Genomic DNA, 16878 nt, shown 5'->3' with positions numbered 1-16878 from the left:
ACGGCTTGTGCGTTTCTGCGGGCTGAGGATGAGGAGCTGTGCTGACTAGCGCCGCCCCTTAAGGTGGCGGCCGCCTGTACACCCTCACTCGCCCCGGCCCCAGGCTTTACCTGTGCGTATTCCGTTTGCCCTTATGTACATGCACTCCTCCATGCTCTGCCGGAGGAATGCTCAGCTCAGTGCAGTTTGTGGTTGGCGGGCAGATCCTCGGACCTTATGCAGCGTCCGCGATAGCAGATCTCTGTCTCAGAGGGGACTTTGCCATGAGGTCCTTGTGGAAGTTATCTTTGCTACCCTCCGAAGCACCTTCTGTTGCTGTGGTGGTGGTGGCTGTCAGCTCATCGTCCGCTGGTGAGAGAGTGGTTTTGTCCGTGGACGTGGCTGGAGTAGTGCTGCGCTTGATGCTCGTGTACTCCTGGCGACGCTTACCCACGGCAGCCAGGGCAGCGCTCACCGTCTTGTCCTCGCTCTCTTCGATGGCAAACATAACGTGCAGCTGCTTCTTCACCTCTGTGAAGATGCTGGGCTTCGTCTCCAGGTCGCCATCCCCATCCACATCCACATCCGCCGCGGTATCCTTGCGTCGCGTGGCACTCTCCAGCGTCTCCATCGGCAGCGTCGATGCCATTGTTGCCTCCTCCAAGGCTCTGGCGGTGGTCACCTCATACTCCTCTGGTGTCGTGGGCGAGGCAGCCGTGGTGGGGACTATCGTTTCTGCTGTCTCAGCCTCGGTGTCTGCTGGTGTCAGCGGGGTGGTGGTCTTCGGCTTCTGCTCCTCCTTCTCGCTGGCCGCCTGCAGGGCATTGTAGAGCTGAGGTCCCAGATTCTGGGACTCGGCCGTCTCGAAGTTTTCGCCATTTTCCGATCCACTAGTCACGCGGCTCTTCTTCCACTTGCCACGCCTATTGAGCCTGCCAATGGTGCTGCTGGTGTTGGGTGACTCTGTGGCCAGTTCCTCGGGCACCTTGCCCATCACTTCCTCGAGCAGTTCAGCAAAGGATTTCTCTGGTCTGTAAGGAAATGGAATAAGTAACTGTATGGCATCCATATGACATTGAAATCTCACTTCAGGTTCGGAGTCTTTAGAGTGGTGGTGCGTTGCACCGCTGATCCACCTAGATCCGCAGCTACGTTGAACTCGTACTTCTCGGGCTGCGCTGTGGGTCCCACAGTCACGATCTCTGGCTCGTTCTCGAAGTTGTGCGCCTCTGTCTTGTACTTGGGATTCAGTGGCTTAAAACTGTTGGTGTTGGCATTGGCATTGTTGTTGCTGTTGGAAGTCTCCGAGGATGGCGACCACAGGGACTCTTGGCCCTCCAGCTGGAATGGCTGCTTGTAGCGACGCCGCTGGGTGATGGTTGTCTGCTAGAGATTCAATCTTAGATTTGACGCTAAAATGGAAAGCATATCTCACTCACCTCCTTTTCTTTGGGCTCTTGATTGTAGCGGCTCAGCTTCCGGAGATTTGTCCTCTGGGTTGCTGCTTCCTGGACTTCCTCTTCGGGGGCCGCAGTGGAGGAGGCAGGGTGTCCTGGACGACGCTGACGTTGTCGCACCTTGACCACACGACGAGGCGGCAGGCGAGTTCGAATCTGAAAATAGCAGCACAGACATAGAGAGAATTCTTCTGGAGAAATCTTGTTACGAATTTCTTACGGAAGGACGCTCCTCCGAGGGCGTGGTGCTGGTCATTGGCGGCTCTGTTGTGGTGGTAGTCCTCACCCTGGGATAGTTCCGGCGCACGAACGGCGAGCGACGTGTTGTGGTCGTGGCCGCTGACTCAGTGGTTGTCGTGGTGCTGGTCGTAGTTGTCGAGGGCGTTGTGGTAGCCAGCGTGGTGATAATGGGACTCACCTCATTGCGAACAATGGCCTCGGTGGGTGTGAGATCCTCCTGATTGGGGAAGTAGCCGGGCCCGTAGTTGTCCTTGGAGAACTCCTGGTAATGCTGGGCAATCTGCATGGGCTCCAGCAGGCTGGACGGGAATCCCGAACCCTGAACGCTGGCGCTGTCGATGCTGTTGCTCGGCGTCACCGTGTACACCTGCTGTGACTCCGATGCCGGGCCCTCGGTGGTGGCTTGAAAGTCATATGAACTGGGAATGGCGGTGGGGCTTGTGGGTCGGCGCGAGGGGGCTGAGGAGGAGCCCTTGAACACCGGATAGTTCTGCTTGAGCACGTCACGTTGGTAGTCGAGATCCTGGTCTTCGCGTTGGCCGTTCTTTGATCCCTTTCTGGTCTTCACCTTCAGCGACTGGCGCTCCTCGGTGGTGGGCCTGTAGCGGATGCGATTTGGATTCCGTATGAGGGGATTCCGGGCGCTGGTTGGACGCCGGGTGGGGATTTGTGCAGAGTCGTCTCCCTGGTATCCGCCGCCCGTGGTGGAGGCGGTTCCGGCTGCAGTGCCTCGGTTTCCGTATGGTTGACGGATGCGATGCGGCACCTTTCCGCTTGACTCGGACTCGGAGTAGGACACGGAGGAGGTGGTCACTACCTTGGAAACGGCTGGCTTGCGAGTGCGCAGCAGGGGACGGCGGGTGGGTCGCGTTTCCGCCTCGGGTTCGCTCTGTGGCGTGATGGTTGTTCCTGGCTGGAGCTTGTCTTTCTCCTGGAGATTATTGACCAATCCGGGAATGTCGGGCGTCAAGGCCGGCAGCTCCGACGGTACATGGTAGGGGTTCGGCTCGTAATCCACGTTGCTGTTATCCAGAATCTCGTTCTGCACTTGGTTAAAGCTGGGCCTGTGATTCAGCGGCGCCTGCGCCTGCTCTTGGTTTACTTGGTAGCCCACATCCGAGGTGGTCACCGGCACTGCTGCGGGCGTATAGATGTTCACGCGATGCTTGCTCTTGACCCTCTGCGTCGTAGGCACCTCGTAGTCGGGTGCGCTGGGCGTGTACTGAACCTGTTCGAAGGCGGGCGGAATCGTAGTGAGCGGACGCTGGCGGAAGTCATCTTGCTGCCGGAAGTACTGCTTCATGCGATGCTCTTCTTCCACTGTGGTGGCCGTCGGCGGTCGCGTGGTCAGACGGGGCTGCTGTTCCTGGACGACGGGCTGCAGGTGCTCGGGATACAGGTGGCCACTGGAGCCAGGGAATTCCACCTGCGGCCGGGTGCTGTACGTAAAGAGGGGCTGGGTGGGCGCCGCCTCTGTGGAAGTCGTTGAGGTTGTGGTCGAGGTTGTGCTGGTGGATGTGGAGCTGGTAGTGGTGGGCTTGCTGCTTAGCGACTTAAAGAAGTCATCGCCTCCGATCTGATTGAGCGTGTCGAAGGGGTTCTGCGTCTTGGTGGGTGGACGGTAGATGGGCTGCTGCTGCTGCTGATGATGCTGATGCTCCACCTGAACGTTCTGGGGTCGCTTCTTCTTGTGGCGCTCCTGCTTGGCGGGAATCTTCGGAGAACTCACCTCCTGGATGCCGTCCTGCACGTAATAGTAGCTGAACTTGTTTCCGCGTACAGGTGCACCCGATGCACCCTGTGACTGCGACTGCAACGAGGCCTGTGCCTGTGCCTCTGTTGTGGTATCGAAGGGATTCCGCGTGCTGCTCACGGTTGCATAGGGACGCTGCTGACGCTGTGGCGGTGCCTGAGTCTGCACCGAAACAGAGCCCTTGGCGCGATTGACCACAATGGAACCCACATGCGGCTCGGGCAGGAGGATCTTGTTGAATCCATTCGGTGTACGATAGCTGAGCGGTGCCACAAAGAAGGAGATATCGCTTACGTCGCGGGTCTGCGCCAGCTGCGACAAATACGGAAGATCAAACTTCACATAGCCATCGGGAATGGGCATTCCTGCGGGTCCCACAAAGATCTCCGATCGGTTATACCCGATACTAAGTCAGTATGGCTCTCCTCCGGCAGACGCCGCTAATATTAAACGACACGACAAAGAGTGCGTGCGAGAGAGACAGAAAATCAGTCTGAGCGTGACGTCGGGCGCTGCGTAGCCACTGCAAATTGATTTGTTCCTATTGGCTATAAAAATTATCTGATCTAAACCAGATTCAGCAGTCTTATAGATATGGTCATTATCTATGATTCTGCGTTTTTAGTTTTCTCGAATGTGCAATATTGTGAATGCAACAGATTTTCGTCCTTTGTGTGGGCGGAAGGGGGTGGGGCGAAATTTTGAGATACACGTTTTATAGTAAGATACCAAATTTGGTTACTCTAGCCTTAATAGTCTCTGAGATTTTTGAATATCCCCAGATTTTCGTCCTTTGCGGGGGCGGAAGGGGGTGTGGCGAAATTTTGAAACATACTCGTCTCGGTCCGATATCTTAGGTGTGTGGATACCAAATTTGGTTGCTCTAGCTTTTGTAGTCTCTGAGATCTAGGCGCTAATGTTTTACTCTAAGCAAAGCCGCCTATGCTACGTGTGTGTTAGAGAGAGACAGGGCGAGAAAAAATGAAATTGTTTTCTTGATGCTGGCTATAATAATAATACAATCCAATTCAAATTCCGCAGTCTTAAAGATATGGTCATTCTCTACAATTCTACGTTTTTGGTTTTCTCATATCTTTAAAATTGGATCCAAAACATCGTTGCTCTAGCTCTTATAGTCTTTGAGCACTAAGCGCTGAAGGGGACGGACAGACGGACGGACGGACGGACGGACGGACAGACAGACAGGGCTCAATCGACTCGGCTATTGATGCTGATCAAGAATATATATACTTTATGGGGTCGGAAACGATTCCTTCTGGACGTTACTCACATCCACTTTTACCACAAATCTAATATACCCCAATACTCATTTTGAGTATCGGGTATAAAAACACCACGATTAAACGTAAACATCAGCAAGCATCAGGAAGCAACAATCTCTATCAAAGGGGTCTGCCAGTTCGGCCGAAATAGGGTTTATTTTTTTTGCAAGTATTTTTGTGTTAGTTCTTTTATATAAACCTAGATTATTAATTAATAATGTTCAAGAAGATAAATAAGAAAATATAATGGATATAAAATGAAAATTTGAAAAGAGTCATGAGTGAATAGAAAACGGTAGTTGGGTGGGACGAGAGCGAGAAGAAGAGCGGGACCCTGAATATGAAAAGGGAGCGAATTCAAAAGGTGGCGCTCATGGAAGGGTGGGACGCTGCTAGGGATAACGAAACCAACTATCCCCGCTGACGAAATTGCCAACGAGGACAAGTCTGTCCTATAAATTAGATTTGTTTTTTTTGTACGTTTTTTTTTGTTTTTTTGTTTTGTTCAATCCGTCCCCTGGCTTATCGGGTCGGAAACACCCCTGACTTCCCCGTGAGCTAGCTGGGAACGATAGGCCAGGGTGGCAAAGAGGCGGATCATAACAAGATATCGTTGGTTTTTGTATGCAAAGATGAAGGATAGGATGAACATAAAAGTTATTACTATTATAATTATTATTTGTATAATTTTTCGCGGTTGTTATCCAAATTTAAATAAAGGGGGCTTAAGGGGGCCAAGTATATTTATCAGTGGTTATCAGCAGCTTTATTTACATATTAGACGCTCTTGTGGGCGTCTTCACTTTTCCTCCCTCCATCACTAGCATAGCATCTATTAACTTGGGTACGTGGATAGAATTGGACCCGCAATATGGTACTCGGCTTCTCCCCTTGCTGCAGTCGGACTGGCTACCAGCAAATAGGGAACACAGGCAAGTGTTTGCCGTCCCCTTTGTTTGAATCTGTTTTCTCTTACGTTGCACATATTTTCAGGGCCGCGATTCGGAGTGCGACATCTGCAATGCATTCTGGTCTTCTTTGGCCTGGCCGTGGCCTATTCCTTGCGCGTTAACCTCTCCGTGGCGATTGTGGCCATGACGGATCGCAATGCCAGCAACCCGGACATTCCTGTAGGCATAGCCATGCATTAGATGCTCATTCGATATTATACATAATCCATTATTTTGATTTGCAGGAGTTCGAGTGGAACGAGAGCGTCAAGTCCTACCTGCTGAGCAGCTTCTTTTGGGGTTACGTCGTCACCCAGGTACCAGGTGGCTATCTCTCGGCCATCTATGGTGCCAAGTATATGCTCTTTTTTGGAGTGCTTGTATGTTCCTGCCTCGCCCTGCTGACGCCCTTTTGCGCCATTGCGGGTGGCTGGAAGACCGTAGTCGCTCTGCGTGCTATTCAGGGTCTCTGCCAGGGCGTCATTTTCCCCTCAACGCACACGTTCCTCTCGAAATGGGCGCCAACCGAAGAGCGCGGCCGACTGGTAGGCTATTGTTACTCGGGCTCACAGTTCGGTACGGTGGTAATGCTCTCGGGGAGCGGTTATATTGCGTCTTCTTCGCTGGGCTGGCCCAGCATCTTCTATGTTCCTGGCTGTGTGGGCATTTTGTGGTCGGGTGTGTGGTACTTCTACTGCTCAAGCACTCCGGCATCCATCGATAACGCCGGCTGAGCGTCGCTACATCGAATCGTCTAACCAGGCACGCCGTCCATCGGATGTAGGACGCGAGATGACGCCACGTCCTCACACGCCCTGGCGACGCATTCTTACCTCAAGACCGTTTCTGGTGCTCGTGCTGGCTCATTGTGCCAACAACTGGGGCTTCTGGACGCTGCTCACAGAGATTCCCACATTTATGAAGAGCGTCCTGGGCATGGACATCAAGAGCAACGGCCCGCTGTCGGCTCTACCCTACTTCGCCATGAAGTAGGCTGCTCACGTGCATGTTCATTTGGCTGTCGGATGCAATGAAGAAACGTGGCACAGTCATTCCAGTGGGTTTCTCCCGGAAGTTCTTCAATACGCTGGGCATGTGGCTGCCCATGCTTGCTCTGATCGGTCTGGGCTACATCACCGAGGGCGAGTCCAATGTCCGTCTAGCCATTAGCTTGCTCACCACGGCAGTCGCTACCAATTCGGCTACATATTTAGGCTTCCACGTCAATCACATCGATCTATCGCCCAACTTTGCTGGTACTCTGATGGGCATCACGAACTGTGCAGCCAACTTTATGAGCATTCTGGCGCCGCTGAATGTGGGATTGATTGTCTGGGATGAGCTGAGTGGCTGGGACTTTTGCATTTATTAGATTTCACATGTGCAAATGTCATATCTCTCTTTCAGACGAATCCCGCGCAATGTCGAATCGTTTTCTTCTTCACCGCTTTCGTTTACTTTATGGGTAATCTGCTCTTCATGGTCTTCGGTCGGACCGGTGTCCAAGAATGGAACACTCCAACAACTAGAACGCCAACGGCCACGTCTACTGAAGAGGGAGAAGCCTTTGATGGGGATCGGGCGCCGCTTATCGAGGCTTAAAAGCGAAGATGGGTCGAGCACGGAGTTGGGGATTGGTTGTAAATTGTGAAACTTTTGTACCTTAAAGGGGAAGTGCATTCCATGGAATTGATTGATCGCAATTAGCATCGTACTACTAGCTATACACATGACTATATTATATACACAAGGATATACTCTATTTATGTACAGAACATATACAAGTCCTAATAAATATCTCGCTTAGATTTTCGTTGTTTTATTTTATTGGTATCTGTATTTGTATTTGTTAGTACACAATATTGTATGGTACAAGACTTCGCTAACTCTAAGATCTATGTACTAAATTCTCTAAACGGGAATACGATATATCCGGGAAACATTCCTTTGACAACACTCGCAAGGATGAGCAGAATAAGCTTATAGAAATTCTTTGATAGGAATATATAATATCATTCCAAAGCGTCTTCAGCTAAATATTTATCTTATCCAAGAACTTCTACAGCCTTCGAACCAGTCCTAGTCACTGCGAATGGGCATAGGGTGAATCCATCCATCAAACCCTCGATCTGCTTGTCCTTATGAACATATTTGTATTTAAAGCTAGTTAATTACATCTGGATACGGCTTGTGCGTTTCTGCGGGCTGAGGATGAGGAGCTGTGCTGACTAGCGCCGCCCCTTAAGGTGGCGGCCGCCTGTCCACCCTCACTCGCCCCGGCCCCAGGCTTTACCTGTGCGTATTCCGTTTGCCCTTATGTACATGTACTCCTCCATGCTCTGCCGGAGGAATGCTCAGCTCAGTGCAGTTTGTGGTTGGCGGGCAGATCCTCGGACCTTATGCAGCGTCCGCGATAGCAGATCTCTGTCTCAGAGGGGACTTTGCTCGATGTGGATGTGGCATAAACCACATGCTCCATGAGGTCCTTGTGGAAGTTATCTTTGCTACCCTCCGAAGCACCTTCTGCTGCTGTGGTGGTGGTGGCTGTCAGCTCATCGTCCGCTGGTGAGAGAGTGGTTTTGTCCGTGGACGTGGCTGGAGTAGTGCTGCGCTTGATGCTCGTGTACTCCTGGCGACGCTTACCCACGGCAGCCAGGGCAGCGCTCACCGTCTTGTCCTCGCTCTCTTCGATGGCAAACATAACGTGCAGCTGCTTCTTCACCTCTGTGAAGATGCTGGGCTTCGTCTCCAGGTCGCCATCCCCATCCACATCCACATCCGCCGCGGTATCCTTGCGTCGCGTGGCACTCTCCAGCGTCTCCATCGGCAGCGTCGATGCCATTGTTGCCTCCTCCAAGGCTCTGGCGGTGGTCACCTCATACTCCTCTGGTGTCGTGGGCGAGGCAGCCGTGGTGGGGACTATCGTTTCTGCTGTCTCAGCCTCGGTGGCTGCTGGTGTCAGCGGGGTGGTGGTCTTCGGCTTCTGCTCCTCCTTCTCGCTGGCCGCCTGCAGGGCATTGTAGAGCTGAGGTCCCAGATTCTGGGACTCGGCCGTCTCGAAGTTTTCGCCATTTTCCGATCCACTAGTCACGCGGCTCTTCTTCCACTTGCCACGCCTATTGAGCCTGCCAATGGTGCTGCTGGTGTTGGGTGACTCTGTGGCCAGTTCCTCGGGCACCTTGCCCATCACTTCCTCGAGCAGTTCAGCAAAGGATTTCTCTGGTCTGTAAGGAAATGGAATAAGTAACTGTATGGCATCCATATGACATTGAAATCTCACTTCAGGTTCGGAGTCTTTAGAGTGGTGGTGCGTTGCACCGCTGATCCACCTAGATCCGCAGCTACGTTGAACTCGTACTTCTCGGGCTGCGCTGTGGGTCCCACAGTCACGATCTCTGGCTCGTTCTCGAAGTTGTGCGCCTCTGTCTTGTACTTGGGATTCAGTGGCTTAAAACTGTTGGTGTTGGCATTGGCATTGTTGTTGCTGTTGGAAGTCTCCGAGGATGGCGACCACAGGGACTCTTGGCCCTCCAGCTGGAATGGCTGCTTGTAGCGACGCCGCTGGGTGATGGTTGTCTGCTAGAGATTCAATCTTAGATTTGACGCTAAAATGGAAAGCATATCTCACTCACCTCCTTTTCTTTGGGCTCTTGATTGTAGCGGCTCAGCTTCCGGAGATTTGTCCTCTGGGTTGCTGCTTCCTGGACTTCCTCTTCGGGGGCCGCAGTGGAGGAGGCAGGGTGTCCTGGACGACGCTGACGTTGTCGCACCTTGACCACACGACGAGGCGGCAGGCGAGTGCGAATCTGAAAATAGCAGCACAGACATAGAGAGAATTCTTCTGGAGAAATCTTGTTACGAATTTCTTACGGAAGGACGCTCCTCCGAGGGCGTGGTGCTGGTCATTGGCGGCTCTGTTGTGGTGGTAGTCCTCACCCTGGGATAGTTCCGGCGCACGAACGGCGAGCGACGTGTTGTGGTCGTGGCCGCTGACTCAGTGGTTGTCGTGGTGCTGGTCGTAGTTGTCGAGGGCGTTGTGGTAGCCAGCGTGGTGATAATGGGACTCACCTCATTGCGAACAATGGCCTCGGTGGGTGTGAGATCCTCCTGATTGGGGAAGTAGCCGGGCCCGTAGTTGTCCTTGGAGAACTCCTGGTAATGCTGGGCAATCTGCATGGGCTCCAGCAGGCTGGACGGGAATCCCGAACCCTGAACGCTGGCGCTGTCGATGCTGTTGCTCGGCGTCACCGTGTACACCTGCTGTGACTCCGATGCCGGGCCCTCGGTGGTGGCTTGAAAGTCATATGAACTGGGAATGGCGGTGGGGCTTGTGGGTCGGCGCGAGGGGGCTGAGGAGGAGCCCTTGAACACCGGATAGTTCTGCTTGAGCACGTCACGTTGGTAGTCGAGATCCTGGTCTTCGCGTTGGCCGTTCTTTGATCCCTTTCTGGTCTTCACCTTCAGCGACTGGCGCTCCTCGGTGGTGGGCCTGTAGCGGATGCGATTTGGATTCCGTATGAGGGGATTCCGGGCGCTGGTTGGACGCCGGGTGGGGATTTGTGCAGAGTCGTCTCCCTGGTATCCGCCGCCCGTGGTGGAGGCGGTTCCGGCTGCAGTGCCTCGGTTTCCGTATGGTTGACGGATGCGATGCGGCACCTTTCCGCTTGACTCGGACTCGGAGTAGGACACGGAGGAGGTGGTCACTACCTTGGAAACGGCTGGCTTGCGAGTGCGCAGCAGGGGACGGCGGATGGGTCGCGTTTCCGCCTCGGGTTCGCTCTGTGGCGTGATGGTTGTTCCTGGCTGGAGCTTGTCTTTCTCCTGGAGATTATTGACCAATCCGGGAATGTCGGGCGTCAAGGCCGGCAGCTCCGACGGTACATGGTAGGGGTTCGGCTCGTAATCCACGTTGCTGTTATCCAGAATCTCGTTCTGCACTTGGTTAAAGCTGGGCCTGTGATTCAGCGGCGCCTGCGCCTGCTCTTGGTTTACTTGGTAGCCCACATCCGAGGTGGTCACCGGCACTGCTGCGGGCGTATAGATGTTCACGCGATGCTTGCTCTTGACCCTCTGCGTCGTAGGCACCTCGTAGTCGGGTGCGCTGGGCGTGTACTGAACCTGTTCGAAGGCGGGCGGAATCGTAGTGAGCGGACGCTGGCGGAAGTCATCTTGCTGCCGGAAGTACTGCTTCATGCGATGCTCTTCTTCCACTGTGGTGGCCGTCGGCGGTCGCGTGGTCAGACGGGGCTGCTGTTCCTGGACGACGGGCTGCAGGTGCTCGGGATACAGGTGGCCACTGGAGCCAGGGAATTCCACCTGCGGCCGGGTGCTGTACGTAAAGAGGGGCTGGGTGGGCGCCGCCTCTGTGGAAGTCGTTGAGGTTGTGGTCGAGGTTGTGCTGGTGGATGTGGAGCTGGTAGTGGTGGGCTTGCTGCTTAGCGACTTAAAGAAGTCATCGCCTCCGATCTGATTGAGCGTGTCGAAGGGGTTCTGCGTCTTGGTGGGTGGACGGTAGATGGGCTGCTGCTGCTGCTGATGATGCTGATGCTCCACCTGAACGTTCTGGGGTCGCTTCTTCTTGTGGCGCTCCTGCTTGGCGGGAATCTTCGGAGAACTCACCTCCTGGATGCCGTCCTGCACGTAATAGTAGCTGAACTTGTTTCCGCGTACAGGTGCACCCGATGCACCCTGTGACTGCGACTGCAACGAGGCCTGTGCCTGTGCCTCTGTTGTGGTATCGAAGGGATTCCGCGTGCTGCTCACGGTTGCATAGGGACGCTGCTGACGCTGTGGCGGTGCCTGAGTCTGCACCGAAACAGAGCCCTTGGCGCGATTGACCACAATGGAACCCACATGCGGCTCGGGCAGGAGGATCTTGTTGAATCCATTCGGTGTACGATAGCTGAGCGGTGCCACAAAGAAGGAGATATCGCTGAGGTCGCGGGTCTGCGCCAGCTGCGACAAATACGGAAGATCAAACTTCACATAGTCATCGGGAATGGGCATTCCTGCGGGTCCCACAAAGATCTCCGGCGTCTGTTTCGTTGGGGAATCGATCACGGAAATGCTGTGGGCACTGCGCAGGGCAGCCACCAAATCCGACTGCGATGGCCGGGAGCTGGAGCGCAGCAGGAACATCGCCAGCGGGGCTGGTGAGCCTTCGGCTTGGGCTTGGCGGTGGAGAACTGCGTCTGTGCTTGCGGTTGTGGCTGTGGCTGGGACTGGCCAAAGCTCTGGAAGATGCTATGCGGCTGGGTGGTGGTGGTGCTCGGTCGAGAGGTGGTTCCTGCGCTGAAGAAGTCGATGCCCACGTTGGGGTCCTGGGTGTAGAACTGGTTGATCTGGTAGGGATTCACGGCAGGAAGTCCTGGATTCACATTTAACTTGTTAACCTCAAAGTTGGAGTTGGAAGATCCTGGCCTGGAGCCCGACTGCTGTCGCTGCTGGTTGTACAGAGTGTCGTAGGGCACGTACAGCAGCTGGACCTCCTGCTGCCGACCTCCACTCGAGGCTGGAGCGGACGAGGGCGCCGGCTTGTTCAACCCAAAGATCGACTCTGGCTCGGGATCGAGGGGAAAGACCTGGGGGGTCACGCTCTGCAGCGATGGCTGCGTCGGCTTCGCATGGGACTTTGCCGGCAGGATGTCCTGGATGTAGTTTTGCTGCCGGAGGGGCTTGTTCAGGGTCTGTGCCAGTGGCTTCTGCGGCAGGGTATGGAACTCGGAGCCGAAGGGCTGCGCCTGCTGCTGGCCAAACAGTGAGGGAGGACTGAACAGCGAAGATGGGACCTGAAGACCGCCTCCAAAGGTGTGCTGGATCTGATAGCCCGTCTGCAGAGTCGGCGGCGACTGGGCCTGTCCCCCCTCGTTACTGTGGAAGGGCATCTCAAACTTGAAGAACGACTGCGATGTGGGCTCCTGGCCGGAGTTCGTCTTCAGCGATGACGGTGGTCCCTGTCCATTCGAGTGCCTTGGAAACTGGTACGAAAAATCAAACTGCGATCCGGGGGATACTCCTGGCTTGTTCAGGTCCCCGAAACGGGCCCTGGGTGGAAACGTCTGCGAGTAGGTCAGCACACGACCGTTGCCGGAACGATCCTTTCCGCCGCTTCCGTCCAGAGGCTGGGCCAGTGGTATCCAATCCAGGGAATCCGTGTCGGAGGTGGGAGCATCCTCGAGCTGCCGCGACCACTTGTCCGATGATTCCTGGGCCCGGACAACGGTGGCAGCTGTGGCCAGTAGGCACAGCCAAGTGGCGGTAAGTTGCATGCCTCGCTTTATAGCTTATATGCCTAATCGGAGAGAGATAATTGTGAATCAGACGAGATGAGATGGTATCAAACTATGTTAGATCCAAGACTCCAATTCCAGCTGCTTAAATCCATCTAATCCGAAAGTATGAAACCCTACCAAAAGGTCAGTTATGGGTTCTTTTATCACTACAAATCTGGAACGCCCAATTAACAAAAAAAACTCGCATTAAGAACAGGTTACAAATCGCGGATTGTATTTTAGCCAAGAAAAGGTCACCAATTGCAGGTTGCAGCTGTGCCGATTCCAAAAGCAAAATCTCGATTCATTTTTAATGAGATCTTTTCTCATGGCTGGGACCCAGCAGAGAGAGCAGGGACCAGTCGAGCAAGGTCAGTGGGCGTTGGGAGCAGCGCAGCTGCAGTGGCACCCTTAATTCTGATCAATTTGCATACTTAACAATCGCCATAAGGCCGGCTCAGGCTCTGGCCAAGTGAAAGGTTTCTTTTCTAGTCGTTTTAGTTGTCTGGCTCTGGGATCAGTAAATCAACAGATAATTGCTGGCTGTGGAGCGGGCATGGTCTTGGTCTTGGACTATTGCTGTGTCTGTGTCTATGTCTGTGTCGCTGCAGCGGTGTGGCAAGTGTAACTGTAAGTGCAACTGGTCGGCAAGCGGTCGGCCATAACTGCCGGTCTGCCATCCAGCCAGCCAGCCATAATTGTGCACTTGTCTTCATTTGGCCAACGCGAGAAATTGCAATACTTAAAATGAAACGAGCCAGAGAGGGGACACTCCTCCAAATGCAATGCCTCATTGAATACCCATGATCCATGAACAATGGAGATTTCCTTATTTCGAAATCATTTTGCATACGGAATATCGAATAAGGCAGACGGCATATGTCTGGGCCGGTACTAATTGCATCATCACCTTCCCCACCGCCATTATCTTCTATCTTCAATCTCCTATCCTCTATCCTCGGCGTATTATTGTCAAGGAGTGGACGAAGATTCGCTCATGTACGAGTATGTACATATATGAAAACGAAAGTGAGTCGCCACCGAGTGACCAAACCTGACCAACGATCCGCTGCCACTGCCACTACCATTGGCAGTTGCTTAAGTGAGTAACTGCGGCTCCACTCTGATCACCGATCACCGATCCCCGAGCACTCTCGTTTTCACTTTTCCAATGAATTAATCGCACATACTCCGAGTGCTAGCCCCTGGTTTCTTGCTGCTCTCTTAACGGATGCCAGGCTCAAACTGTGCGCGTTCCAGCAACATAAAATGAGTTAAACGAAAGCAAAAACAACTGCAAAAAGTGATGCGAAATATCGTAACAGCAACAAAAACGGAACTTGCAACTCTCCCGCTCCTGATGCTGCAAGTCTGTTGAGGGGGCACAGGTCTATACAGGTGGCACAGTGAAAGAAGAAAGTTCATTGCATCGGAGTCCCTCGTCGTTCCGGGGTGGGGAGATGACAGCAAAAATAATAGAAATAGACACACTTGCGGTCAATATTTCGGACTGCGCTCCAAAAACCAGTTATCAACAAAAAAATACACAAAGAAAGATACAACGAGGGGGAACGTTGTGAGTTGCTGCGGACACCGCAACTCTACGGTTATACCAGATACTAAGTCAGTATGGCTCTCCTCCGGCAGACGCCGCTAATATTAAACGACACGACAAAGAGTGCGTGCGAGAGAGACAGAAAATCAGTCTGAGCGTGACGTCAGGCGCTGCGTAGCCACTGCAAATTGATTTGTTCCTATTGGCTATAAAAATGATCTGATCTGATCCAGATTCAGCAATCTGATAGATATGGTCATTATCTATGATTCTGCGTTTTTAGTTTTCTCGAATGTGCAATATTGTGGATGCAACAGATTTTCGTCTTTTGTGTGGGCGGAAGGGGGCGGGGCGAAGTTTTGAAATATTTTTGTAGCAGTGACATATCACAGAAGTCTGGATGCAAAACATCGTTGCTGTAGCTCTTATAGTCTTTGAGCACTAGGCGCTGAAGGGGACGGACAGACGGACAGTCGGACGGACGGACGGACGGACAGACAGACAGGACTCAATCGACTCGGCTATTGATGCTGATCAAGAATATATATACTTTATGGGGTCGGAAACGATTCCTTCTGGACGTTACACACATCCACTTTTACCACAAATCTAATATACCCCAATACTCATTTTGAGTATCGGGTATAAAAACTCATGGTCACACCTCAGTGAGTCGCAAAAGAGCGAAAGAGAGAGATAGAGAGCACGCTAGTCGGGGCGGAGAAAGAGACAGGGGCAGTGCACTTGAAAACTATTGCTGCTGCCGCTGCTGGCTGCTCTTTTCATTGAGAGTGAAATGTGACAATGCCCTCTGGTAGGAGATACATACAGACGTAGACACATAAAGGGGTACGAGTCCGATCTGGAGCTGGTAATTTCCCTTTCATTTTACAGCAGACATCTGGCAGTACATCGAAGCGGACTTTCGTTCAGATTCGGGAGGCAGGGAACCCACAGATTAATGGTATTTCGGGCTGGTTTTATCACTGACCAGAGACCACAGACCAAAGCCGGATGCTAGCACCGAAAAAAGGCCTGGGTCTAAGCGGATTACAAGTGCCGCCGGTCCGCTCGTTAAGATCGTTAGTATCTGGTCCGGGTTCAATCAGTTCCTAGGGATTAGCTTGGAATCCGACTCCCTCTCTGTAACTGTCTCTGGCATTGACATTGTTTCATCGCTTTGCTGATCATTTGGGTGTGATTTAATTGGATTACCCGACCCGCTGTCTGGCTGTCTGTCTAACAGCGGGGCCGCACCCACTGAACACTGAACAGTTCACAGTGAACACCCACTGAGCCGGAAGGTCATTCCATTGTATACTTACCATAAACAGCAGCAACAACAGTATTGAGAGGTAGCTGCAAAATATGGAAAAAAATAATATGGAATTAGTTTGATAGTGGGATAGTTAAGAGAGTAGTTGCTAGGGCAATAGATCTTCCGTGATGGGGTCAAGAGCCCGAGGAGGGCTACCAGGTGGGAAGTTGTAAAGGGTTACATTGCTTTGTTTGTTACAATGCCATCTACAGATACATTTGTATCTGCGAGTGGGACTTGGTCTGTTGTTGTTTCTAGGGCTGCTTTTAATTGCAGTTTGGGGCTGGAACGGCCACGCTCCGATGACGCAGAAAACACCACACACACAAGTACACACCCCTCGTACTCAGGACACAGAAGTGTGAAGTGAGAAAGTGCGGTCGCGTTTTCCTGGTGCTCCCGCGCGGAAGGCTATTTAGCCAAGTGTCTGCAGGAAAAAAAGCGAAACCGGTGAATAGACAGACCCACACGTGTGGCCGGTACATACCGAGGAGATTTGCAAGGCAGGCGAGGCCGCATGTCCAATTCCAGACGGCAGGAAGGCGAAATGCGTCCCCCCTTGGTCCACCTGGCGGTGAGTTTGCCCTCCTTTCTTGTTCTCCCTGCTCTTTCAGCACTCGATATTCTTTGTTGTTATAATTGTAACTTTTCACTCTTTGGCCTGGCCGTCTTGCTCTTGTTCTTCACTGCAAGTGTTACTCGTCAGGCCAGCTGATCGATATATCAGCTGCCGACCAGTGCACTGCAGCGGAACCAATGAGCCACCGGCAGAGGGCGTGCTCATGCTGATCTAGGATTATCTACTCCTACATCTGCTACACCTACATGTAGCATAGATTATGTTCCCCCACCAGAGGCCGCCACTGTATTAAGGTGGGCTACACAGTGCCAAAATTAAGTTTTTGGACACTGTACTATTGGTAATATGGGACGTACTAGGAGGCAGTCGTACTAAAGGTAGTGGAACCTAATAATAGTAACCACCACGGCGAGCCGCTGCCTGTCGCAGGAGGCGACAAAACACGGCATCAAGGCCGAGACCAGTACAGCCTTGATTATAAAACTGGAAACA

At 52.9% G+C, this 16878-nt stretch overlaps 1 protein-coding gene and 2 pseudogenes across 2 annotated transcripts; 1 reads left to right on the top strand and 2 right to left on the bottom strand.

The window, feature by feature from the left end:
- Positions 1-97: 97 nt before the first annotated feature.
- Positions 98-3816, bottom strand: LOC117190213 (annotated as a pseudogene).
- Positions 3817-5583: 1767 nt separating this feature from the next.
- LOC117190214 lies at positions 5584-7443 on the top strand (annotated as a pseudogene).
- A 24-nt stretch (positions 7444-7467) lies between these two features.
- Positions 7468-11887, bottom strand: LOC117190212 (mucin-5AC-like). 2 transcript variants are annotated; one of them, XM_033395266.1, is made up of 4 exons: positions 9533-11887; positions 9295-9468; positions 8943-9241; positions 7468-8886 (listed from the first exon to the last, which is right to left on the bottom strand). In XM_033395266.1, the coding sequence occupies exons 1-4, from the start codon at positions 11798-11800 to the stop codon at positions 8022-8024; spliced, it is 3606 nt and encodes a 1201-aa protein (XP_033251157.1). In that variant the 5' UTR covers positions 11801-11887; the 3' UTR covers positions 7468-8021. The 2 variants fall into 2 exon arrangements, with proteins under 2 accessions (XP_033251157.1, XP_033251158.1); XM_033395267.1 differs by having other exon boundaries at positions 8943-9238.
- Positions 11888-16878: the final 4991 nt, after the last annotated feature.

The sequence above is a fragment of the Drosophila miranda genome, assembly GCF_003369915.1.
Source record: "Drosophila miranda strain MSH22 chromosome Y unlocalized genomic scaffold, D.miranda_PacBio2.1 Contig_Y1_pilon, whole genome shotgun sequence".
Lineage (NCBI taxonomy): Eukaryota > Metazoa > Arthropoda > Insecta > Diptera > Drosophilidae > Drosophila > Drosophila miranda.
The sequence above is the reverse complement of the archived record's forward strand: the minus strand, read 5'-3'. Positions and strand labels throughout refer to the sequence as shown.